Source organism: Arabidopsis lyrata, assembly GCF_000004255.2.
Source record: "Arabidopsis lyrata subsp. lyrata unplaced genomic scaffold ARALYscaffold_2, whole genome shotgun sequence".
NCBI lineage: Eukaryota > Viridiplantae > Streptophyta > Magnoliopsida > Brassicales > Brassicaceae > Arabidopsis > Arabidopsis lyrata.
The window spans coordinates 2,456,609-2,481,894 of NW_003302554.1; the positions used below are offsets into that span (position 1 = coordinate 2,456,609).

At 38.8% G+C, this 25,286-nt stretch overlaps 4 protein-coding genes and 1 pseudogene across 4 annotated transcripts; all 5 read left to right on the plus strand.

The window, feature by feature from the left end:
• Positions 1-519: 519 nt before the first annotated feature.
• On the plus strand, positions 520-4,791 carry LOC110230740 (annotated as a pseudogene).
• A 168-nt stretch (positions 4,792-4,959) lies between these two features.
• LOC9322606 (G-type lectin S-receptor-like serine/threonine-protein kinase At1g61430) lies at positions 4,960-8,659 on the plus strand. Its single transcript, XM_021034390.1, has 7 exons — positions 4,960-6,613; positions 6,742-6,855; positions 7,133-7,284; positions 7,365-7,575; positions 7,661-7,898; positions 8,000-8,150; positions 8,250-8,659. Exons 1-7 carry the CDS (start codon positions 5,377-5,379, stop codon positions 8,541-8,543), a joined length of 2,397 nt encoding a protein of 798 aa, XP_020890049.1. The 5' UTR covers positions 4,960-5,376; the 3' UTR covers positions 8,544-8,659.
• Positions 8,573-9,746, plus strand: LOC110230864 (G-type lectin S-receptor-like serine/threonine-protein kinase At1g61500). Its single transcript, XM_021035062.1, has 4 exons — positions 8,573-8,582; positions 8,739-8,976; positions 9,053-9,203; positions 9,319-9,746. Exons 1-4 carry the CDS (start codon positions 8,573-8,575, stop codon positions 9,367-9,369), a joined length of 450 nt encoding a protein of 149 aa, XP_020890721.1. The 3' UTR covers positions 9,370-9,746.
• A 734-nt stretch (positions 9,747-10,480) lies between these two features.
• Positions 10,481-25,283, plus strand: LOC9322607. Its single transcript, XM_002886495.2, has 15 exons — positions 10,481-12,242; positions 12,367-12,477; positions 12,743-12,894; positions 12,962-13,172; positions 13,270-13,507; positions 13,609-13,759; positions 13,860-14,148; positions 14,281-14,342; positions 15,080-16,343; positions 16,475-16,585; positions 16,690-16,868; positions 16,947-17,157; positions 17,254-17,491; positions 17,581-17,731; positions 24,871-25,283. Exons 1-15 carry the CDS (start codon positions 10,985-10,987, stop codon positions 25,162-25,164), a joined length of 4,920 nt encoding a protein of 1,639 aa, XP_002886541.2. The 5' UTR covers positions 10,481-10,984; the 3' UTR covers positions 25,165-25,283.
• On the plus strand, positions 19,338-23,169 carry LOC110230736 (G-type lectin S-receptor-like serine/threonine-protein kinase At1g61420). The gene is made up of 2 exons (XM_021034452.1): positions 19,338-22,932; positions 23,058-23,169. Exons 1-2 carry the CDS (start codon positions 22,094-22,096, stop codon positions 23,068-23,070), a joined length of 852 nt encoding a protein of 283 aa, XP_020890111.1. The 5' UTR covers positions 19,338-22,093; the 3' UTR covers positions 23,071-23,169.
• Positions 25,284-25,286: the final 3 nt, after the last annotated feature.

Below are 25,286 nucleotides of genomic sequence, written 5' to 3' on the forward strand. Positions count from 1 at the left end.
CATTGTGTTCTCTTATTCCTTAGTGTGACGACTCTAAACGCTTCTACTTCTTTTGTGTTTGATTTGTATCACCTGAAACTAATGAGAAATTTGCTCTAACCATTCCCTTCATTGTCTTCCATTGCAGGAAAAAAAATTCAAAATTAACTTCTGGTACTCTTACCAGCTTTGCGATTTTTCCGGTTAGTGTCTGCTTCAGACTATATTGCTGCTCAATGTCTTAGGTAAATGACAATCAACAAGTGTAAACCTTTCAATTATAACTCCTAAGGAGTAAGGAGTTAAGTTTGACTAAGTAAGGAAATGCCATGGCAGATATATATGATTTTTCTACAAATCATATGCTCTAACCAGAAAACCGGTCAAGACTCAGTAAATGGATATATAGATAAAGTATGATTTCTTGCATAAAGTTCTTTGTTGCAATGACATGGAAGGAACACAATATTTCAATCTGACGTCAATCTTTGGATTCTTCAAGTCAGGCTGAAAATTCCTATCCTTTGATTAATACAGAGTATAGATGCCTAGCTTTCATTGGTTCTGGCCCAACAAGCTAACGAGGAACAAGAAAAATGTTGCTGTGAGGTCAAATGTTTATTGGGTAAAAGGTTGGACTTCTTCGTGGTAATTACATAAGTATTGATACTGAAAGGTACTCTACATGCCCCATTTGGTAGTTTGAGTTAGTTTTTGCAGAGAAATTGCAGCTTTGAATCAGTCAATATGTGAAGACTCTATATTTCAGACCTTATGCTCATCTCCTGTGGTCAACATCTCATCGCAGAGTATAGATGTCTACCTTTCATTGGTTCTAAGATCAACTTGAATTGTTGATGGGGTTAAAAGGTTAGACTTCTCCGTGGAAAACTGGCAAACATAAGTAATATTTTAGGTGCTTGATTATAGTCCTCACAAACCCCTGACTCTTTATTTTCATGACTTACTTTCTTGTTAGCTAAAGAATAATTTGTTTAGTTACTTAATCTGAAGAAGATAGTTCTTGGAGATACATGGGAAAGAATAGGATCGTGTTCTTTCCTTATTCTCTCTAACTCTCTTCTTTACCATCCTATTAAGTTATAGCTATGCAGGGATAACGACAGATACTCCTTTGTCAGTAGGACAAACTCTCAGCTCCTCTAATGGAGTTTATGAATTGGGGTTCTTCATTCCTAATAACTCCCAAAATCAGTATGTTGGAATCTGGTTCAAGGGTATCATTCCCCTGGTGGTTGTGTGGGTGGCCAATAGAGAAAAACCTGTTAGAGACTCCACGGCAAATCTCGCTATCAGCAGCAATGGAAGTCTTCTGTTATTTAATGGCAAACATGGCGTTGTGTGGTCCACTGGAGAAACTCTTGCTTCTAACGGATCTCGTGCAGAGCTTTCAGACACTGGAAATCTTATTGTCATAGACAAAGTTTTGGGAAGAACTCTATGGGAAAGCTTTGCGCATCTAACTGATACAGTGCTCCCTTTCTCACCCCTGATGTATAATCTCGCCACCAGTGTGAAGCGGGTGTTGACTTCTTGGAAAAGTTACTTAATGGTTCAGATTACAACGCAAATGCCATCACAACTCTGTACGATGAGAGGGTCAACACGTTATTGGAGAAGCGGTCCATGGGCTAAATCCAGGTGCGCCGGAATACCGCTAATGGATGACACATATGCAAGTCCATTCAGCCTTCAGCAGGATGCAAATGGGCCAGGAGCCTTCACTTATCTTGAAAGAAAAATTTCACGTATACTGATAACATGAGAGGGCTCGCTGAAGCTTGCTTGGCATAATGGGACCGACTGGGAATTAAAATTCGACGGTCCAGTCATTTCATGTTTTTCTTACGGTAAATGTGGACCTTTTGGGTTATGTGTTATGTCAGTTCCTCCAAAGTGTAAATGCTTCAAAGGTTTGTTCCTAAATCCACTGAGGAGGGGGAAAGAGGAAATTGGACTAATGGTTGTATGAGGCGTACCGAACTACATTGTCAAGGGAACTCTACTAGCAAAGATGTAAACATCTTCCATCATGTTGCCAACATAAAACCTCCAGACTTTTACGAATTGACAAGTGCTAATGCTGGAGAATCTTATCAAAGTTGCCTCCATAATTGTTCGTGCTTGGCCTTTGCTTATATTCATGGAATAGGGTGCTTAGTGTGGAACCAGGACCTTATAGACACAGTGAAATTTTCTATGGGAGGAGAGCCTCTTTCCATTCGTCTTGCACGTTCTGAACTAGGTACGGATTAAAAGATAACACAAAAAATCTACTTCGTCTTTTACATCTTTATCTAAATCTCCATATATATTGTTCTTTTCAGTAGCTACATGTGTTATTGTTTAATTTGTTTCTGTCTCAAATACCTCAGGTGGTTATCAGCGCAAAAAAACCATAGCTTCTATTGGGAGCCTTTCTCTTTGTGTGATATTGGCTTCTGCTGCTTTTGGTTTCTGGAGATACAGAATGAAACATAATGGTACACATTGATGACTTACTATCTATCCATTGTTTCTTGTTGTTTGTTTATTCTTTTACTTGCAAGCAAATTAATCATAGGGTCTGCTACCTCTGTTACAAATTATCGAAAACTACAATAGAAAAAAAAGATGCACTCAGTTATGCTTTTTAAACCAGCATATATTCTTGTGGTACCTTGGTTTTGCCACACTTTGCTAGATAAACTAGATGTTAAGCACTAACGCACGAGTTCTAACTCAAATTTTCAGCTTATATATCAAAGGATGCCTGGAGGAATGATCTGAAATCAAAGGAGGTCCCAGGTTTAGAATTTTTTGAGATGACTACAATACAAACTGCCACTAATAATTTCAGTCTATCAAACAAACTTGGACAAGGTGGATTTGGTCCTGTTTACAAGGTGAGGAACTTTTTATCCTCTTTGTTATTCTCTTGTCTCTATTTTCTTGAGATTACATTTGCAACTTGTTTCAGGGAAAACTACAAGATGGAAAAGAAATTGCGGTAAAACGGCTTTCTAGCAGCTCAAGACAAGGCAAAGAGGAGTTCATGAATGAAACTTAGTACTCATCTCAAAACTTCAACACAGAAACTTAGTCCGGGTTTTGGGATGCTGCGTCAAAGGAGAAGAGAAGCTATTGATTTATGAATTCATGCTGAACAAAAGCCTTGATACTTTTGTGTTTCGTTGATCTCTTCTTGCCTATTTCCCTCTCGATTTAGAATATTTTTCTCTCTATGTGGAACTTCATATCTGATAATGTTTACACGGTTTTATTGCTTAGATTCAAGAAAAAGGCTCGAGCTTGATTGGGCAAAGAGATTTTATATCATTAAAGGTATTGCGTGAAGACTTCACTATCTCCACCGTGACTCATGCCTCAGGGTCATTCACCGTGATCTTAAGGTTAGCAATATTCTTTTGGACGAGAAGATGAATCCAAAGATATCAGATTTTGGATTAGCTCGGATGTATCAAGGAACCGAATATCAGGACAACATTCGCAGGGTTGTAGGAACTTTGTAAGAATCTATCTTCAAAAAACATGATATAACTAAGATTCATAGTTATAACTAGATATTAACTTGGTAGAAAATATTTGATATATGTGCAGAGGATATATGTCTCCAGAGTATGTATGGACTGGGAAATCCGATATCTATAGCTTTGGAGTTCTGCTGTTAGAAATCATCAGCGGCAAAAAGATCTCAAGATTCAGCTTTGGCAAAGACGGAAAACCCTTCTTGCATATGTAAGTAGAACTTTTCTATAAACTTGTATTTGATTCCCCATCAAGTGCAGAGATTTCACTATCCGTTTAAACGTTTCTGAAACTGAAACAGGCGTGGGAATCTTGGTCTGGAAACGGAGGAATTGATCTTCATGCCGCCCAGTAGAAGTAGTAAGATGTGTTCGGATTGGTCTGCTTTGTGTACAACACAATCCTGCGGATAGACCAAACACACTTGAGTTGCTGTCTATGCTCACCACAACATCAGATCTTCCATCACCAAAACAACCTACATTTGTATTGCACACGATAGATGACGAATCACCGTCTAACGATTTGATCACCGTCAATGAGATAACACAATCTGTGATCCTTGGGCGTTAAGAAACCTTGTAGTGTGTTAAAACAAAAAATTGTTCTCTTTAAAGAGTTCATTTTTCAGTGTTAATAACTTCTCCAGCATTGTTTAATGGGAAATATCCAAATAAAAAGGTTAGGTTCTTACAACATTTTGAGGCGATGCTCTCACAAACTTGGAGGAGATTGAAGGCAACCTAATTCACTGGTTCTCGACCCATCCTCTCTTCTGGGGTTTCTTCAATCGGTTCCAATGTGACACCAGTGTTAAATTTGGTGGAGAAGCACGATCGAACCAGATTGTGGGAGTTGGAATCGATTTGGGGCGTTAGTGTCCAACGACATTAGCGAAGCACTGGACGTTTTAATTATGCACTGTAAGTGTTCGATGAAATGCTTGAAAGAAATTTAAACCGTTGTTCCCGTGAATCTAGTCAACATTTAAACTATGCTTTAAGCGTAAAACCAATAAGAAAGATTTGTTTGATTAATATCCTCAACATCTGACTTTTCGTAGGCAATGACTCAAGGATATTGCAATCTGAGGTCAATCAATGCGTAGTTGACGTCTGTGAAAATTCTCATCTTTTGATTGATGCAGAGTATAGATGTCTATTTCACTTGTTCTTGGCCTAACACGGTAACATAAATGGCAATGTTGCTATGTGAGGTCAATGGTTTGTTTCTGAAACCCCATGAAAAAGAAACGTTTGCGTTCTCGTCTAGGTGCCCCACTTGACATTTTGAGCTATTTCCATGGACTGTATAAATTGCAATTTTTGCAGAGTCAGCTTTGAATCAGTCTATATGTCAAGACTCAAGACTCTATATTGCTGACCTTATGCTCATCTTTTGTGGTCACATTGCTTATAGGTCCCAGAAAATAATTCCCACAAGTCCCTGAGTTAATTTTTCTTGGCTTACTTTCTCTTGTTCAAATCTAATTGATTCTTATTCTCATCATTTGATTGACCGCAGAGGGAAGATGTCTATCTTTCATTGGTTCTGGGGTCAATTTGCATGATTGGTTAGTTAAAAGGTTAGACTTCTCCGTGGTAACATAAGTGTTACAATTAATATTATTATCAGATAAGGTTTAAGTTGATTGTGATTGTGAATGAAGTCATGCAGAATTTTGTGACATAGTGTGGTCAGCGTTGTTTATAGGTGCTTGATTATAGTCCTCACAAGTCCCTTGACTTTGTTTTCGTGCCATACTTTCTTGCTAACTTAAGAAAAGTTTGTTACTTAAATTAATCTCAAGAAGATAGTTCTTGGAGACACATAAGGAAAAAGAGAATCATGTTCTTTGCTTGTATGCTCTTGATTACCATCCTTTTAAGTTTTAGCTATGCAGAGATAATAAAAGAGAGTCCTTTGTCAATAGGACAAACTCTCAGCTCCTCTAATGGTATTTATGAATTGGGGTTCTTCAGTCCTAATAATTCCCAGAATCAGTATGTCGGAATCTGGTTCAAGGGTATCATTCCCCAGGTGGTTGTGTGGGTGGCTAATAGAGAAAAGCCTGTTACAGACTCCGCGGCAAATCTCGGTATCAGCAGCAATGGAAGTCTTCTGTTATCTAATGGCAAACATGGCGTTGTGTGGTCTACCGGAGATGTTTTCGCATCTAATGGGTCTCGTGCAGAGCTTACAGACAATGGAAATCTTGTTCTCATAGACAAAGTTTCGGGAAGGACTCGATGGCAAAGCTTTGAGAATCTTGGTAATACTCTGCTCCCTACGTCAACTATGATGTATAATCTCATCACTGGTGAGAAGCGAGGATTGACTTCTTGGAAAAGTTACACCGATCCATCGCCTGGCGAATTTGTGGGTCAGATTACACCGCAAGTGCCATCACAGGGGATTATTATGAGAGGCTCGGTTCTTTATTTTAGAACCGGTCCATGGGCTAAAACAAGGTTCACCGGGTCACCGCAAATGGATGAATCATACACAAGTCCATACAGCTTACAACAGGATATAAATGGGTCAGGATACTTTTCATATGTTGAAAGAGACTACAAACTTGCACGCATGATTTTAACATCAGAGGGATCAATGAAGGTGTTACGGTATAATGGAATGGACTGGGAATCAACCTACGAGGGTCCAGCCAATTCATGTGAGATTTACGGTGTATGTGGACTTTATGGTTTTTGTGCTATCTCAGTTCCTCCGAAGTGTAAATGCTTCAAAGGTTTTGTTCCTAAATCCACTGAGGAGTGGAAAAAAGGAAACTGGACTGGTGGTTGTGTGAGGCGTACCGAACTACATTGTCAAGGAAACTCTAGTAGCAAAGATGCAAACGTCTTCCATACTGTTCCCAACATAAAGCCTCCAGACTTTTACGAATACGCAAATTCTCTAGATGCGGAAGAATGCTATGAAATTTGCCTCCACAATTGTTCTTGTATGGCCTTCGCTTATATTCCTGGAATAGGGTGCTTAATGTGGAACCAAGAGCTAATGGATGCAGTGCAATTTTCTACAGGAGGAGAAATTCTTTCCATTCGTCTTGCACGCTCTGAACTAGGTACAACTTAAAAGATAACAAGAAAATTCTACTTCGTCATTATAACTTTGTTTTCAACTCCATTGATAGTGTTCTCTTTGTAGCAGTATGGCTCATTGTTTAATTTATTTTTTTCCTAAATATCTCAGCTGGAAATGAGCGCAACAAAATCGTTGTTGCTAGTATTGTGAGCCTTTCTCTTTGTGTGATATTGGCTTCTTCTGCTGCGTTTGGTTTCTGGAGATACAGAGTGAAAAATAATGGTAAACGCTTATGATCTGTCTATCGGTTTCTTGTCGTTTGTTTATTCATTTTCTTGCCAACAAAGCGACGTGGGTCTGCTAAATTTGTTAGAAAAGAAGAGTTTTTCCACTACGTCAAACCTACCCTAAATCAACGCAGTTATTTATGTTCTTTAGGCCAGTACATGTTCTTTTTTTGTACCTTGGTTTTGGCTTGCTTCAAAAGATCTGAATATGCTCCCTTGGCTAGATTAGAAGATGTTAAGAACTAACACACGCGTTCTAACTCAAATTTCAGCTCATATATCAAAGGATGCCTGGAGGAATGATCTGAAATCACAAGATGTCCCAGGTTTAGTGTTTTTTGAGATGAACACCATACACACTGCCACCAATAGTTTCAGTATATCAAACAAACTCGGACATGGTGGATTTGGTTCCGTTTACAAGGTAAGTAACTTTTTTTTCTCTCTTTTCTCTTTTTTCGTTTCTCTATTTTCTTGAGATTACACATTTGAACCTTGTTTCAGGGAAAACTGCAAGATGGAAAAGAAATTGCGGTAAAACGGCTTTCTCGCAGCTCTGGACAGGGCAAAGAGGAGTTCATGAATGAAATAGTACTCATCTCAAAACTTCAACACAGAAATTTAGTCCGGGTTTTGGGATGCTGCGTCGAAGGAGAAGAGAAGCTATTGATTTATGAGTTTATGGTGAACAAAAGCCTTGATACTTTTGTCTTTGGTTGGTTCCTTTTTACATTCTTCTTTTCGTATCAGCAACTTTTTATTTATGTGGAACTTTTTGTCTGATAATTTTTATGTCTTAGATTCAAGAAAAAGACTGGAGATTGATTGGCCAAAAAGAATTGAGATCATTCAAGGTATTGCACGTGGACTTCTCTATCTCCACCGTGACTCACGCCTCAGAGTTATTCACCGAGACCTGAAGGTCAGCAACATTCTTCTGGACGAGAATATGATCCCAAAAATATCAGATTTCGGATTGGCTCGGATCTACCAGGGAACCCAATATCAGGACAAAACTCGAAGGGTTGTAGGAACTCTGTAAGAACCTGTCTTTAATAACATGATTGACAAGATTCATTCTTATATTAGTCAAATATTAAACTGGGTGATATGATAAATACTATTTGATATTTGAACAGAGGATATATGTCTCCTGAGTATGCATGGACTGGATTATTCTCTGAGAAATCAGACATCTATAGCTTCGGAGTTCTACTGCTAGAAATCATCAGCGGAGAGAAGATCTCGAGGTTCAGCTACGGCGAAGATGGAAAAACACTTCTTGCATATGTAAGTTAATTCTTAAGGTTTTCATACATTTGCAGAGGATTTCAAAGTGGTTCTTGCTCTGATACTCTTAAGATATGAAACTAAACGTCTAAACAACAGGCATGGGAATCTTGGTGTGAAACCAAAGGAATTGATCTTTTGGACCAAGATCTTGCTGATTCTTGTCACACATCTGAAGTTGGAAGGTGCGTCCAGATTGGTCTGCTCTGTGTACAACACCAACCCGCAGGCAGACCAAACACACTTGAGTTGTTGTCTATGCTCACCACAACATCAGATCTTCCATTACCAAAACAACCCACATTTGCAGTGCATTCTACAGATGATAAATCTCTGTCTAAGGATTTGATTTCCGTCAATGAAATTACACAATCTATGATCCTTGGGCGTTAAGAAACCACGTGTATTGGAAATTGTACTTGATGTTAAGAAGTCAACTTATCAATGTTGGGATCTTCAAAATTGATTTCGTTCTTTAACCTTTTTTTAAAGAAACCATTTTATTGCTCTTTTGTTTCAGACTTAAAAGTGTTAGAAAAACATTATAAATTGTCTTTCGAAATTAGCAAAAAATTTATTATTGCTTAGATTCAAGTAAAAGGCACGAGATTGATTGGTCAAAAAGATTTGATATCATTCAAGGTATTGCTCGTGGACTTCTCTATCTTCACCGTGATTCACGTCTCAGGGTAATTCACCGGGACCTGAAGGTCAGCAACATTCTTCTGGACGAGAAAATGAACCCAAAAATATCAGATTTTGGATTGGCTCGGATGTATCAGGGAACCCAATATCAGGACAACACTCACAGGGTTGTTGGAACGCTGTAAGAATCTGTCTTCTAAAAACATGATTAACTAGGATTCATAGTTGTAGTCATAACAAATTTGATATATGTGCAGCGGATATATGTCTACTGAGTATGCATGGACTGGTGTATTCTCTGAGAAATTAGACATCTACAGCTTCGGAGTTTTGCTGTTAGAAATCATCAGCGGAGAGAAGATCTCAAGATTCATCTATGGCGAAGACGGAAAAACCCTTCTTGCATATGTAAGTAAGACATTAGCTATTGACACACTAGAATCTAGTATTTGATTGCCCAACAAGTGCAGAGATTTCACTATCCGTTGTTTCTTGCTCATTACACTCGCTTGGTCTGAAAAAGGAGGAATTGATCTACTGGACCAAGATCTTGCTGATTCATGCCGCCCGTTAGAAGTTGGGAGATGTGTTCAGATTGGTCTACTGTGTGTTCAACACCAACCTGCCAATAGACCCAACACACATGAGTTGCTGTCCATGCTTACCACAACATCAGATCTTCCATCACCAAAACAACCCACATTTTCTCTGCACACGAGAGATGACGGATCATCGTCTAAGGATTTGAGTACCGTCAATGCGATGACACAATCTTTGATCCTTGCGCGTTAAGAAACCTTGTGTGATGGAAATTGTACAATTGTAGGGTGTCATAAATATTCCCTTTAAAGGGTTCATTCTTCAGTGTTAATAACTTAAACATTGTTAATGGGACATATCACTATCTTGTAGAGAATCGATGAATACGTCAACTTATTTCACCGGGTCTAACGTCTGTCGTCTCACAATTTATGCTCTCGCTGGTGAAACCAATGTTAGATTTGTGGCAGAAGCACTTAAGCCCAGATTATGGATGGGAGTTGGAATCAGCCAAACTTCCATAGTTCCATGTGTAGTATTGGTCTCGATTTGGGGAATTAGTGTCCAACGAATTTAGCGATGCTCTGAATGTTTTGATCATGCACTGGACGTGTTCGATAAAATGCTTGAACGAGATTTACCGTAGTCTGCAGTACAAAAACTTCTTCCGGTGAATCTAGTTAACATCTTAAACTGTGTTTTAACTTACTACTTCAGAAAACATTGAGAAATATCTTGTTGATTAATATTCTCATCATCCGAAACAACCCACATTTGCATTTCAAACGACAGATGACGAATCATATATTCATCTTTCAATTGTTGCAGGGTGTGTAGATTTGGTTCTGGACTCCAAGACCTGGCAAGGACATGGAAACAACACAATATTTCAATCTGAAGTCAATCGATTGGATTCTTCAAGCCAGGCTAAAAATTCTCATCTTTTGACTAATGCAGGGTATAGATGTCTAACATTCACTGGTTCTGGCCTAACAAGGACATGAAAAATGTTGCAATGCGAGGTCAAATGTTGATTGGGTAAAAGGTTAGACTTCTTGGAAATTATTGAAATTTATTTGGTATCATTAGATAAGGTTTAGTAAAGTTTCGTGGAAATTACTCAAAATGCTAAGTCGGAAACCTAGACTGTTTTTTGAAGAGAAATTGCAGCTTTGAATCAGTCAATATGTGAAAACTCTCTATATTGCAGACCTTTATGCTCATCTCTTGTGGTCAACAGTGCTTACAGGTCCCACAAGTCCTGAGTTTTTGCTTTTTCTGGTTTTCTTTCTCACTTCACTTCTTAATGTTGAAAAATCTGATAGATTCATTTTCTCTCATCGCAGAGTATAGATGTCTATCTTTCATTGGTTCTAAGGTCAACTTGAATGGTTGTTTGGGTTAAAAGCTAATAAGACTTCTCCGTGGAAAACTGGCTATGACAATTTATATTATTATCATATAAGTATAAGTTGATTGTGGATGAAGTAATGCAGAATTTTGGAACATAACGGCGGTGTGGTCAGCATTGTTTTTAGGTGCTTGATTATAGTCCTCACAAGCACCTGACTTTGTTATCGTGACTTAATTACCTTCTTGTTTACTATAGAATAGTTTGTTTCTTTAAAGAAGATAGTTCTTGGAGACACATGGGGAAGAAGAGGAGGAAAACGTTCTTTGCTTGTTTACTATTGTTTACCATCCTGTTAAGTTTTAGCTATGCAGGGATAACACCAAAAAGTCCTTTGTCAGTAGGACAAACTCTCAGCTCCTCTAATGGTGTTTATGAACTAGGGTTCTTCAGTCCTAATAACTCTCAGAATCAGTATGTCGGGATCTGGTTTAAGGGTGTCATTCCCCAGGTCGTTGTGTGGGTCGCAAACAGAGAAAAACCTATTACAGACACCACGTCAAAGCTCGCTATCAGCAGCAATGGAATTCTTCTGTTATTTAATGGAAGACATGGCGTTGTGTGGTCCACTGGAGAAAGTTTTGCATCTAATGGGTCTCGTGCAGAGCTTACAGACAACGGAAATTTAGTTGTCATAGACAATGTTTCTGGAAGAACTTTATGGCAAAGCTTTGAGCATCTCGGTGATACTATGCTCCCTTTCTCAGCCCTGATGTATAATCTCGCCACCGGTGAGAAGCGGGTGTTGACTTCTTGGAAAGGTTCCACCGATCCATCGCCTGGCAAATTTGTGGGTCAGATTACAAGACAAGTCCCATCACAGGTGCTTATTATGAGAGGATCAACGCCGTATTATAGAACTGGTCCATGGGCTAAAACACGGTTCACGGGGATACCACTAATGGATGACACATATGCAAGTCCATTCAGCCTTCAGCAAGATGCAAACGGGTCAGGATTGTTTACTTATTTTGATAGAAGTTTCAAACGTTCACGTATAATTTTAACATCAGAAGGGTCAATGAAGAGGTTTCGGCATAATGGAACGGACTGGGAATTAAACTACGAGGCTCCAGCCAATTCATGCGATATTTACGGTGTATGTGGACCATTTGGGTTGTGTGTAGTGTCAGTACCTTTAAAGTGTAAATGCTTCAAAGGGTTTGTACCGAAATCCATTGAGGAGTGGAAAAGGGGAAACTGGACTGGTGGTTGTGTGAGGCGTACGGAACTACATTGTCAAGGAAACTCTACTGGCAAAGATGTAAATATCTTCCATCATGTTGCCAACATAAAGCTTCCAGACTTATACGAATATGAAAGTTCTGTAGATGCTGAAGAATGCCGCCAAAATTGCCTCCACAATTGTTCTTGCTTGGCCTATGCTTATATCCATGGAATAGGGTGCTTAATGTGGAACCAGGACCTAATGGACGCAGTGCAATTTTCTGCTGGAGGAGAAATTCTGTCCATTCGTCTCGCACACTCTGAACTAGGTACGGCTTAAAAGATAACATGGAAGATCTACTCTGTTAATTATAACTTTGTATTCCACTCTATTGACATTGTTCTCTTTGATAGCGATATGGTTTATTGTTTAATTTATCTTAAATATCTCAGGTGGAAATAAGCGCAACAAAATCATTGTTGCTAGTATTGTGAGCCTTTCTCTTTTTGTGATACTGGTTTCTGCTGCGTTTGGTTTCTGGAGATACAGAGTGAAACATAATGGTACACACTGATTAACTTAGTATCTCTCTGTTGTGGTCTTGTTGTTTGTTTATTTCTTTGCTTGCCATCAAAACGATCGTAGGGCCTGCAACATTTGTTACAAATTAATGTAAACTTAAATTGGAAAAAGAGGAGTTTTTCCCACTACGTCAAACATACACTAAATCGACGCACTCTATGTTCTTTGAACTAGTATATGTTCTTTTTGCTTCAAAATTTCTGAAGATATTATGACCTAACACACGAGTTCTAACTCAATATTCAGCTTCTATGTCAAAGGATGCATGGAGGAATGATCTGAAATCAAAGGAGGTCCCAGGTTTAGAATTTTTTGAGATGAATACCATACTAACTGCCACCAATAATTTCAGTCTATCAAACAAACTCGGACAAGGTGGATTTGGTTCAGTTTACAAGGTCAGAAACTTCTTATTCTCTTTTTTTTTTTCTATTTTCTTGAGGTGACATTTGAAACTTGTTTCAGGGAAAACTGCAAGATGGAAAAGAAGTAGCAGTAAAACGGCTTTCTAGCAGCTCTGGACAGGGCAAGGAGGAGTTCATGAATGAGATAGTACTCATCTCAAAACTCCAACACAGAAACTTAGTCCGGGTTTTGGGATGTTGCATCGAAGGAGAAGAGAAGCTATTGGTTTATGAGTTTATGTTGAACAAAAGCCTTGATACTTTTGTCTTTGGTGGGTCACTTCTTGCGTCTTTCTTTTTTATTTGCAGCTTTTTCTGTCTATACCGGAATTTCTTATCTGATAGCTTGTATATGGTATTATTGCTTAGATGCAAGAAAAAAGCTCGAGCTTGATTGGCCAAAGAGATTTGATATCATTCAAGGTATTGCGCGTGGACTTCTATATCTTCACCGTGACTCACGCCTCAAGGTAATTCACCGAGACCTGAAGGTCAGCAACATTCTTCTGGATGAGAAAATGAACCCGAAAATATCAGATTTTGGATTGGCTCGGATGTATCAGGGAACCCAATATCAGGACAAAACTCGCAGGGTTGTAGGAACTCTGTAAGAACCTGTCTTTAATAACATGCTTGATAAGATTCATTCTCATATTAGTCAAATATTAAACTGGGTGATATGATAAATACCATTTGATATTTGAACAGAGGATATATGTCTCCTGAGTATGCTTGGACTGGAGTATTCTCTGAGAAATCAGACATCTATAGCTTCGGAGTTCTACTACTAGAAATCATCAGCGGGGAGAAGATCTCGAGGTTCAGCTGTGGCGAAGAAGGAATAACACTTCTTGCATATGTAAGTTAATTCTTAAGGTTTTCATACATTTGCAGAGGATTTCAAAAGTGGTTCTTGCTTTGATACTCTTGAGATATGGAACTAAACGTCTAAACAACAGGTATGGGAATCTTGGTGTGAAACCAAAGGAATTGATCTTTTGGACCAAGATCTTGCTGATTCTTGTCACACATCTGAAGTTGGAAGGTGCGTCCAGATTGGTCTGCTCTGTGTACAACACCAACCCGCAGACAGACCAAACACACTTGAGTTGTTGTCTATGCTCACCACAACATCAGATCTTCCATTACCAAAACAACCCACATTTGCAGTGCACTCTACAGATGATAAATCTCTGTCTAAGGATTTGATTTCCGTCAATGAAATTACACAATCTATGATCCTTGGGCGTTAAGAAACCACGTGTATTGGAAATTGTACTTGATGTTAAGAAGTCAACTTATCAATGTTGGGATCTTCAAAATTGATTTCGTTCTTTAACCTTTTTTTAAAGAAACCATTTTATTGCTCTTTTGTTTCAGACCTAAAAGTGTTAGAAAAACATTACAAATTGTCTTTCGAAATCAGCAACTTAATGGTCTCAGTATTTCTGTCTGGATTCAAAAATTTAACAAGGATTTGAAAGGAATGCCTTCGGACGTTTGGATCACGCACGCTAAGTGTTCAGTGAAATGCCTAAACGAAATGAAAGCTTCAAATCTGCAGTCTATTTACCAGAAAAAGAAAGTCATTTTTTTTTTCTTTTTATGAGGTTGACACAGTGTTTCAAGCTTAGGTTGACTCTAAGGATTCAATTCTTTGGGTCCAACTAGTGAACTTTGTTTAGAGGTGCTTAAAGCAGTCTTTAGATGAGTCATCACTGCTTGATTATTGTCTAAGAAAGATCTGATTAATCAACATTGATGTATCTTTCACTGGCTACTCGAAGAGCTGGCGAGGACATTAACAACACAATATTTTAAATGTAAGGTCAGTCGATGCGTGATTGATTGGGTAAATTGTTTGATTCTTAAAGTCAGACTGACCATTGGATTGATTCAAGTGTATATATGCTTATCTTTTGACAAGAACATGAAAATGACAATGTTGCTATGGGAGAAACAGATTGGGTAAAAACGTTGGACTTTTTCCTGGCAATTACATAAGTATTAGATTTATTTTGTATTACTATATTAAAGTAATGCAGAATTTTGGAACTTAAGTGTGGTGTGGTCAACATTGTTTTAGAGAATATAGTTTTTACAAGTTCGTGACTTCGTTTACTTTCTCTTGTTAGCATGTTTGTTTCTTAAATTGATCCAAAGAAGTTAGCTCTTGTAGATACACATGGGGAAGAAGAGGATCATGTTCTTTGCTTCGTTGCTCTTCTTTACCATCTTTTTAAGTTTTAGCTATGCAGGGATAACGGCTGAAACTCCTTTATCAATAGGCCAAACTCTCAGCTCATCTAATGGAGTTTATGAATTGGGGTTCTTCAGTCCTAATAACTCCCAAAATCAGTATGTTGGAATCTGGTTCAAGGGTATCATTCCTCGGGTGGTTGTGTGGGTGGCAAATAGAGAAAAGCCTGTTACAAGTTCCACGGCAAATCTGACTATCAGCAGCAGTGGGAGTCTTCTGTTATTTAATGAAAAACATACCGTTGTATGGTCCATTGGAGAAACTTTTGCATCTAACGGGTCTCGCGCAGAGCTTACAGACAACGGAAATTTAGTTGTCATAGACAATGCTTTGGGAAGAACTCTATGGGAAAGCTTTGAGCATTTTGGTGATACTATGCTACCTTTCTCAACCATGATGTATAATCTTGCCACCGGTGAGAAGCGGGTGTTGACTTCTTGGAAAAGTCACACTGATCCATCGCCTGGTGACTTTACGTTTCAGATTACACCGCAAGTGCCATCTCAGGCGTGTACTATGAGAGGCTCGACGACTTATTGGAGAAGCGGTCCATGGGCTAAAACAAGGTTCACAGGGATACCGGTAATGGATGACACATATACAAGTCCATTCAGCCTTCAGCAAGATGCAAACGGGTCAGGATCCTTCACTTATTTTGAAAGAAACTTCAAACTTTCTCATATAATGATAACATCAGAGGGTTCACTGAAGATTTTTCAGCATAATGGAAGGGACTGGGAATTAAACTTTGAGGCTCCAGAAAATTCATGCGATATTTACGGCTTATGTGGACCTTTTGGAGTTTGTGTTAATAAGTCAGTACCTTCAAAGTGTAAATGCTTCAAAGGGTTTGTACCAAAATCCATTGAGGAGTGGAAAAGAGGAAATTGGACTGATGGTTGTGTGAGGCGTACTGAACTACATTGTCAAGGAAACTCTACTGGCAAAAATGTAAACGATTTCTATCATATCGCCAACATAAAGCCTCCAGACTTTTACGAATTTGCAAGTTTTGTGGATGCTGAAGGATGCTACCAAATTTGCCTCCACAATTGTTCTTGCTTGGCCTTTTCTTATATCAATGGAATAGGGTGCTTAATGTGGAATCAAGACCTAATGGACGCAGTGCAATTTTCTGCAGGAGGAGAAATTCTCTACATTCGCCTTGCAAGTTCTGAACTAGGTACAGCTTAAAACATAACACGAAAGAGCTACTTCGTCATTACAGCTTTATCTTCCACTCCATTGGTACTGTTATCTTTAGTAGAATCATGGCTATGTTTTTTACTTTTTTTTTCGTCTTAAATATCTCAGCTGGAAATAAGCGCAACAAAATCATTGTTGCTAGTATTGTGAGCCTCTCTCTTTTTGTGATACTGGCTTTTGCTGCGTTTTGTTTCTGGAGATACAGAGTGAAACATAACGGTACACACCGATGATCTTACTATCTTTCTATCGATTTCATGTTTATTATTTTATTTATTTTCTTGCTAATGTTAACACACTGATGACCGTATTATCTATTATAGAAAGTCTAGTTTCAGCTAAGACATCAAAGATTGCTTCAAAAGAGGCATGGAAAAATGATCTGGAGCCACAAGATGTCTCAGGTTTAAAGTTCTTTGAGATGAATACCATTCAAACTGCCACAAATCATTTCAGTTTCTCAAATAAACTAGGACAAGGTGGATTCGGCTCAGTTTACAAGGTCGGAGAATATTTAATTTTCTTTGTTCTTTTGTATTATACTTTATGTTCTCGAGATGAATTTCTTGAATCTGTTCAGGGAAATTTGCAAGATGGGAAAGAAATTGCTGTAAAGCGGCTTTCTAGCAGCTCGGGCCAGGGCAAAGAGGAGTTCATGAATGAAATAGTACTCATCTCAAAACTACAACATAAAAACTTAGTTCGGATTTTGGGATGTTGTATTGAAGGAGAAGAGAGGCTGTTGATATATGAGTTCATGTTGAACAAAAGCCTTGATACTTTTCTCTTCGGTGGGTTCCTTCTTGCCTCATTCCTTTACTATCAGCAACTTTTTCTCTACATGGAAGTGTCTTATCTGATTTTTTATATGCTATATTGTTGCTTAGATTCAAGAAAAAGGCTTGAGATTGACTGGCCAAAGAGATTTGATATAATTCAAGGTATTGCGCGTGGACTTCACTATCTCCACCGCGACTCATGCCTCAGGGTCATTCACCGTGATCTTAAGGTTAGCAATATTCTTCTGGATGAGAAGATGAACCCAAAAATATCAGATTTTGGACTGGCTCGGATGTATCAGGGAACCGAATATCAGGACAACACTCGTAGGATTGCAGGAACTCTGTAAGAATCTATTTTCAAAAACATGCTTAGCAAAATTATAGTCATAATCATATATCAAACTTGGGTGAAACTTTTTAATATTTGCACAGAGGATATATGGCTCCCGAGTATGCATGGACTGGGATGTTCTCTGAGAAGTCCGACATCTACAGCTTTGGAGTTCTGCTATTAGAAATTATCAGCGGAGAGAAGATCTCAAGATTCAGCTATGGCGAAGAAGGAAAAAACCTTATTGCATATGTAAGTTAGACTTTAGATTTTCACTCATTTGCAAATGTCTCAAAGCGTTTCTTGCCTTTATATTCTTAAGATCTGAAATTGAACAACAGGCATGGGAATCTTGGTCTGGAACTGGAGGAGTTGATCTTTTGGACCAAGATGTTGCTGATTCATGTCGCCCATTAGAAGTTGAGAGATGTGTGCAGATTGGTCTTCTCTGTGTCCAACACCGACCTGCAGACAGACCAAACACACTTGAGTTGCTGTCTATGCTCACCACAACATCAGAACTTCCATCACCAAAACAACCTACATTTGTATTGCACACGATAGATGACGAATCACCGTCTAAGAGTTTGAACACTGTCAATGAGATGACAGAGTCTGTGATCCTAGGGCGGTGAGGAATTATGTGAAGAAAACTGTAAAATCGATATGTTTGATTGTTCACGAAAGGAATCAACTTTTGAACGTTGATGATAAAAAAGAAAATCACAAACCAACAAATAAAGAAGTTCCTAATAAGTAATAACCAGCACAATTCAGTGGAAGAAAACATCTAATGAAGTTACTCAAGTTTCATCTGCAACAATGGTCATGTCGATTAATCCGACTTGTTCAGACGGTTCAGAGACTCGAACCAATCTTGCGACGTTCTTAACATGAGCCAAAATAACTTTTCTTCTTTTTTGGTTAAAGATCAAGTGACTAGTGGTAGTACTTACATTGCAATCCACGGCTAACATTTTCATCATATTCCAGAAACTATTCAGATAATAGATTCCTCATTTCATACTCCATGTAAGCCAAAATTGAGTTCTTCACACCTAAGTTCTTCTCCTCCAACATCCGAACTTCGTTTTTGAAAAACTCCCTTTTCAACAATAAACTTCCCAATTCATTGTCTTCACCAACACCAATCTCCTTCTGGAATCGAAAACACATCTTCTGTTAAGCACTGAATACGTATTCTCTGATTGCTTAACGATGAATGTCATACAAAGCAGAGACTAGAGCATCATCTTCTCTAGCTCACTACCCTTAGATCTCACGCAGGAGAAATCTTACAACATTCAACATAAAAGATCTCTAAACAATGAGAGACTGTATTTATCTAAGAACGAGTTTGTTGCAGATACTTTCCACACTAAAATATCTTCTTCATCATTTTAATCTTCCTTCTCACGTGTCTCCTCACTCGTACGTGTCACGTAGACTTACCTAAGCTTATCATCTTCACAAACCCTTCCATGTTACAAAATCCATGCTCATTAATTTGTGTTGTAGTTTAGACAAAATCAACTACACAAAGCGGATAAAGTAATTGAACAACGCAATCGATGATTACCGCTTCTCGGTTAGCCTAGTAATTAGCTCACTGTGCTCACTTCTCGAGCGACAAATCTCATCATCCAATAGCTTCAGAGAGTTTCTTGAATCAGCTTTTAAGGAAACAAGACATAGTGATCAAAATTTTAGCATTCGAATGTAAATTTTAACAAATCATTAGGAAAAATTCAGAAACCTGTAACGGAGATCAAACCACTGATCTCGAAGTGAAAAGCAAGGAACGATCTAGTTAGCTCAGCTTCTTTGATAGAGAGAGCCGACTGACCTGTTTCTGATATAGGAAACAAGGCATTGATATATGATAGAGACACGTGGCAGTAGATGAGTGGAGACAGTAGCTATGAGACGTGGCAAGAGAAGATTGGTCGATGGAAGTTGTTAGAGGAAGAATCGAGAAGCAGAGATATATAGCAAATGAAGATCATTTGCAGAGAATAATAAGAAAATTCTGGATTTTGTTGTTTATCGTTTCTTTTGGATTCTCTCTGAGAATTGTTCCTCATCGTCGCCGGAGTTTCATCATGAACTCTTGCTGATGAGAAGTGGTGCTGCGTTACTTGCGAACGTTGTATCCATTTATCGTTATCAATAAACTCAATACTTTGTTTCCTTTATCAGTTTCATACGATCACAGCTCAAATTAAGCTAAAGAAGAGAAACAAAAACCAGTGAAGAAGAAGAGGTGATCGCACCAGAATCCTCCATCTCCAAAATCTCTCTCTCTCGCTCTCGCTCTCACTCTTGCTTCCGCTTCTTTTCAAAATTCGGAAGTTCCGAGAAGAGATTATTTACTGGGCCGTGTGGGCTTCTATCTAAAATCGGCCCAGTGACACCTTATGGTCATTATTTTACATGTTTCCACTTTTCCACTATGAATAATACCCCCTTAGAAACGTATAAGAGGTTTTGGCCTCGTACGGCTCGAAAAAAAACAAATTCAATGGGTAGAAGTTCACTTTAACTCTCTGTATAAAATTCAAATAGTAAATTCAAATAAATATTAAATAGAAAAATAAAAACATTAAATAAATTAGCCAGTATTGAAACCCTAAATATTTATCCAAAAAGAGTTTTTCTCTCTCTCTTCTCTCTCTAAAATTCTTCAGAGGGAGAGAAAACTCTTTCGATCTTTGCTTCCGGTGTGTTCCGGCTTTGGTTTCCGGTGAGTTCCGGCTTTTGCTTCCGGTGATGTCTGGCTTTGTCGTCGCCTTTGTTGGCGATGTTTGTTGATGGGAAGTGGATTACCTTAGCTCTTCTCTGTTTTGACAGAGGCTCATGAGAGATGAGAAATCTATCTTCTGTTCTTCTAATTTTGTTTTTGTTTCCGATGGATTAGAGATTAAGATTCACCATCTTCTGGTGGATAGGATTAGCTTAGAATCATCGGATCTGAGACGAAGGGATCTTTTGATTTAGGAGTTAGGTAAAGCAAAGTTGTTGGATTGATTGGGTGCTTCGGCTTTGTCCGTTTAGTGAACAAAGTGGAGTTCATGTTCGTGGTACGTCTTAGGCGGCTTTCTCTGGGCTTCCGGTGGCTTTCATGATCGTTCCGGCGATGTTTCGAAGAGCTCATCTCCGCTCCGGCTATCATCGTCATACGGTCAAGATGAGTACACGTGGTGGTCATCTTGCAGCGCTTACCTGAGGTGAATGAAACTGGTGACACGTGGACTTAATGATGCTTTGTGAGCTGCTCCTTTATCTTTTTGTTTTTCAATTAGTTTGTACTTAAATACTTTGTTCGAAAAAACTAGAAGTTTCATGGGCCTATTATGCAATAAACCCCATGTTGTTTCTTCCAAGTTCCCGATTAGGCTTTCTTTGGCCTTAGTTGGGGTTTTTTTTTTTTTTTCTCGATCTTTGGCTTGCTTTCGTTTGTGGTGTGAATTGTGATTATTCGGCTGTTCTTCTCTTCTCTTGCTCGTGGAAGCGCTCCAGAGCTGGTTCGATTGTTTTCTTTGAGGCAAAAATTACAGGGAGTCGTTCTTCTAGTGGCTGCCCTCCTCGAAGTGGTTGGTGTTTCCCTGTTAGGTAATTTCGCAGATTCTACATGGTTATCTCCTCTGCGTAATTTAGATTTGGGTTTGAGAAGCGGGTCATCGAAGTGATTACTTTTCCTTCAAGCTTTGGGATCTCGTGGTTGAGGCTCTTGCAGAAGTTTCGGGTTGATTGGATTGCACTCATGGCTTCGCCACGTCGCGCGTTAAGTGTAAAGGTTCCTGGGACGAGAGTTAAGTGAGAGATTCAGTTCTTCCCCCCTTAGTATCTTATTTTCTTTTGGAATTTTCTGCTAGATTTCCTCTTTCTATTAGTTCCTTGTTAGTTTGATCCTTGAGTTTCTTTCAAGCAAGTTAGGATTGTTTAAAGACGTTGTAGTTTCATATTTTGGCTATAGCTTTTCTGGGTTAAGTTGTACTACGTTTACTGTCTCCCTTTCATAGGGCTTTGTCTCTGGGGAATACTTGTTTTCTACCGGCTTTTGACTCCGAGAACTTATGTTCTTCAACTTTGTATGTTTCTACGATGTATAATATAAAACTCTAGACGACAAAAAAAAAAAAAAGAAACTCTAAATATTTTTTCCATCCCTATAAAGGCTATAATGTATAATTTCCCATCCCGAAATACACGAAAGACAAACAAAAGGTTGACTGACTCGACTTTTCTTTTAAGTCTTCCCGGAAGGTTCTTCTCTGGCCTCGTGGCCTTTACGACACAAGTCAAGCAACTTTTTATCAATCTTGACTTTTGGATTCTTCAACTATTTTGGATAAAAACAGTTAAGCCCAGAGGGTCGGAGTTGGAATCAGTCGATTAGGGTCTCCGAACTTTTTGTTATGCACTGCAAGTGTTCGAGAAAATGCCTAAACGAGATAATTCATAGTCTGCAGTTAAAGAAAGTTATAGGTTCTCGGCCTAACAAGCTAATAAGGACTTGAACAAAGACAACGTTGCGTATCTGATTCGGTAAAGACTTCTTCGTGTCAATGTATCATGTATGCATTGACAAATTTATTCTGTATTTATTAAATAATGCATAATTTTTGGAACATAAGTAAAACTAGTTCACACAACTCTCTCAGTGTTTTTTTTTTTTTTTCCGGCTTTCTTGCTTCATACACTAATCCAAAAACAGATAGATATCGGAGAGAAGGAAAAAATATGGGGAAGAAGAAGATCATGTTCTTTGCTTATTTGCTCTTATTTACCATCTTCATAAGTTTTAGCTTTGCAGGGATAACGAAAGAGAGTCCCTTGTCAATAGGACAAACTCTCAGCTCTTCTAATGGTGTTTATGAACTGGGGTTCTTCAGTCCTAATAACTCCCACAATCAGTATGTCGGAATCTGGTTCAAGGGTATCATTCCCCTGGTGGTTGTGTGGGTGGCCAATAGAGAAAAGCCTGTTACAGATTCCACGGCAAATCTCGCTATCAGCAGCAATGGAAGTCTTCTGTTATTTAACGGCAAACATGGCGTTGCATGGTCCAGTGGAGAAGCTCTTGCTTCTAACGGGTCTCGTGCAGAGCTTTCAGACACTGGAAATCTTATTGTCATAGACAATTTTTCAGGAAGAACTCTATGGCAAAGCTTTGACCATCTTGGTGATACTATGCTCCCTTTCTCAACCCTGAAGTATAACCTCGCCACTGGCGAGAAGCAGGTGTTGACTTCTTGGAAAAGTTACACTGATCCATCGCTTGGCGACTTTGTGGTTCAGATTACACCACAAGTGCCAACACAAGCGTTAACTATGAGAGACTCGAGGCCTTATTGGAGAAGCGGTCCATGGGCAAAAACAAGGTTCACCGGGGTACCACTAATGGATGATTCATTTACAAATCCATTAAGCCTTCAGCAAGATGCAAACGGGTCAGGATCCCTCACTTATTTAAACAGAAACTTCAAACTTCCACGTATAGTGATAACATCTAAGGGCTCACTGGAGATTTCTCGGCATAGTGGGACTGACTGGGTATTGAACTTTGTGGCTCCAGCGCACTCATGTGATTATTACGGTGCATGTGGACCTTTTGGGTTATGTGTGAAGTCCGCTCCTCCAAAATGCAAGTGTTTCAAAGGGTTTGTTCCTAAACTTATCGAGGAGTGGAAAAGAGGAAACTGGACTGGTGGTTGTGTGAGGCGTACCGAACTACATTGTCAGGAAAACTCAACTGAAAAAGATGCAAACATCTTCCATCCAGTTGCCAACATAAAGCCTCCAGACTTTTACGAATTTGCAAGTGCGGTAGATGCTGAAGGATGCTATAAAAGTTGCCTCCACAATTGTTCTTGCCTGGCCTTTTCTTATATTCATGGAATTGGGTGCTTAATGTGGAACCAAGACTTCGTGGACACAGTGCAGTTTTCTGCAGGAGGAGAGATTCTTTCCATTCGCCTTGCACGTTCTGAACTAGGTAAGGCTTAAAAGATATCACGAAAGAGCCACTTCTTTCTGGTAGCAACATGGCTTATTTTTCTTATATATCTCAGGTGGGAATAAGCGCAAAAAGACCATTACTGCTAGTATTGTCAGCCTTTCCCTTTTTCTATTATTGAGTTCTACTGCGTTTGGTTTCTGGAAATACAGAGTAAAACGTAATGGTAACGCTCTGTTGATCGTACTATCTCTATATCTGTCTCCTGTTTTTTTTTTAATACATATTGATGGCCTTATTATTATCTCTCTATCTATTCCTGAACTTTATTAGCTCCACAAGATGCACGGAGGAAAAATTTGGAACCACAAGATGTCTCAGGTTTATATTGTTTTGAGATGAACACCATTGAAACTGCCACCAATAATTTCAGTCTCTCAAATAAACTCGGACAAGGTGGATTTGGTTCGGTCTATAAGGTCGGATAATTTTTAATTTTTTTGATTTTTTATATTTTCCGTATATGTTCTCAAGATGACTTTCAGCAATCTGTTTCAGGGAAAGCTGCAAGATGGGAAAGAAATTGCTGTGAAAAGGCTTTCTAGCAGCTCGGGGCAGGGCAAAGAGGAGTTCATGAATGAAATAGTACTCATCTCAAAACTACAACATAAAAACTTAGTTCGGATTTTGGGATGTTGCATTGAAGGAGAAGAGAAGCTATTGATTTATGAGTTCATGTTGAACAAAAGCCTTGATACTTTTCTCTTTGGTGGGTCCTTTCTTGCTTCGTTCCTTACTATTAGCAGCTTTTTCTCTACATGGATCTTTCTTATCTGATTGTATATACACTGTATTGTTGCTTAGATTCAACAAAAAGGATTGAGATTGACTGGCCAAAGAGATTTGATATCCTTCAAGGTATTGCGCGTGGAATTCACTATCTCCATCGTGACTCACGCCTCAAGGTAATTCACAGAGATCTGAAGGTCAGCAATATTCTTCTGGACGAGAAGATGAATCCAAAGATATCAGATTTTGGATTAGCTCGGATGTATCAGGGAACCGAATATCAGGACAACACTCTCAGGGTTGTAGGAACTCTGTAAGACTATTTTCAAAAACATGGTTAACAAGATTCATACTCATAAATCGTTTATTAAACTTTGTGTGAAACTATTTGATGTTTGCACAGAGGATATATGGCTCCTGAGTATGCATGGACTGGGATGTTCTCTGAAAAGTCCGACATCTATAGCTTCGGAGTTCTAATGTTAGAAATCATTAGCGGGGAGAAGATCTCAAGGTTCAGCTATGGCAAAGAAGAAAAAAACCTTATTGCATATGTAAGTACCTTTTTAGGTATTCATACAGTTGCAAATGTGTCAAAACGTTTCTTGCTTTTATATTCTTAAGATCTGAAACTGAACAACAGGCGTGGGAATCTTGGTGTGAAACTGGAGGAGTTGATCTTTTGGATAAAGATGTGGCTGATTCATGTCACCCATTAGAAGTTGAGAGATGTGTTCAGATTGGTTTGCTCTGTGTTCAACACCAACCTGCTGATAGACCCAACACAATTGAGTTGTTGTCTATGCTCACCACAACATCAGATCTTCCATCACCAAAACAACCCACATTTGTAGTGCACACGAGAGATGACGGATCATCGTCTAAGGATTTGATCACTGTGAATGAGATGACAAAGTCTGTGATCTTAGGGCGTTGAGAAACGATGTTTGTTTGGAACTTTAGAATTGATGTGTGTTTAATTGTTGTCGAAAGGATCAACTTTTGAATGTTGATAACTTCACCTTTAATTCTTTTTGTAAAATAGTTTTTGGTGCACCC

Bases quoted from the DNA above. Each gene is read 5' to 3' on its own strand.
- LOC9322606 (XM_021034390.1), top strand. From the start codon at position 5,377: ATGTTCTTTGCTTGTATGCTCTTGATTACCATCCTTTTAAGTTTTAGC. The intron at 6,614-6,741 runs GTACAACTTAAA...TAAATATCTCAG, and splicing joins TCTTGCACGCTCTGAACTAG to CTGGAAATGAGCGCAACAAA. The intron at 6,856-7,132 runs GTAAACGCTTAT...CTCAAATTTCAG, and splicing joins ATACAGAGTGAAAAATAATG to CTCATATATCAAAGGATGCC.
- LOC110230864 (XM_021035062.1), top strand. The intron at 8,977-9,052 runs GTAAGAATCTGT...ATATATGTGCAG, and splicing joins CACAGGGTTGTTGGAACGCT to CGGATATATGTCTACTGAGT. The intron at 9,204-9,318 runs GTAAGTAAGACA...GGTCTGAAAAAG, and splicing joins GAAAAACCCTTCTTGCATAT to GAGGAATTGATCTACTGGAC.
- LOC9322607 (XM_002886495.2), top strand. From the start codon at position 10,985: ATGGGGAAGAAGAGGAGGAAAACGTTCTTTGCTTGTTTACTATTGTTT. The intron at 12,478-12,742 runs GTACACACTGAT...CTCAATATTCAG, and splicing joins ATACAGAGTGAAACATAATG to CTTCTATGTCAAAGGATGCA. The intron at 17,492-17,580 runs GTAAGAATCTAT...ATATTTGCACAG, and splicing joins CGTAGGATTGCAGGAACTCT to AGGATATATGGCTCCCGAGT.
- LOC110230736 (XM_021034452.1), top strand. From the start codon at position 22,094: ATGCATAATTTTTGGAACATAAGTAAAACTAGTTCACACAACTCTCTC.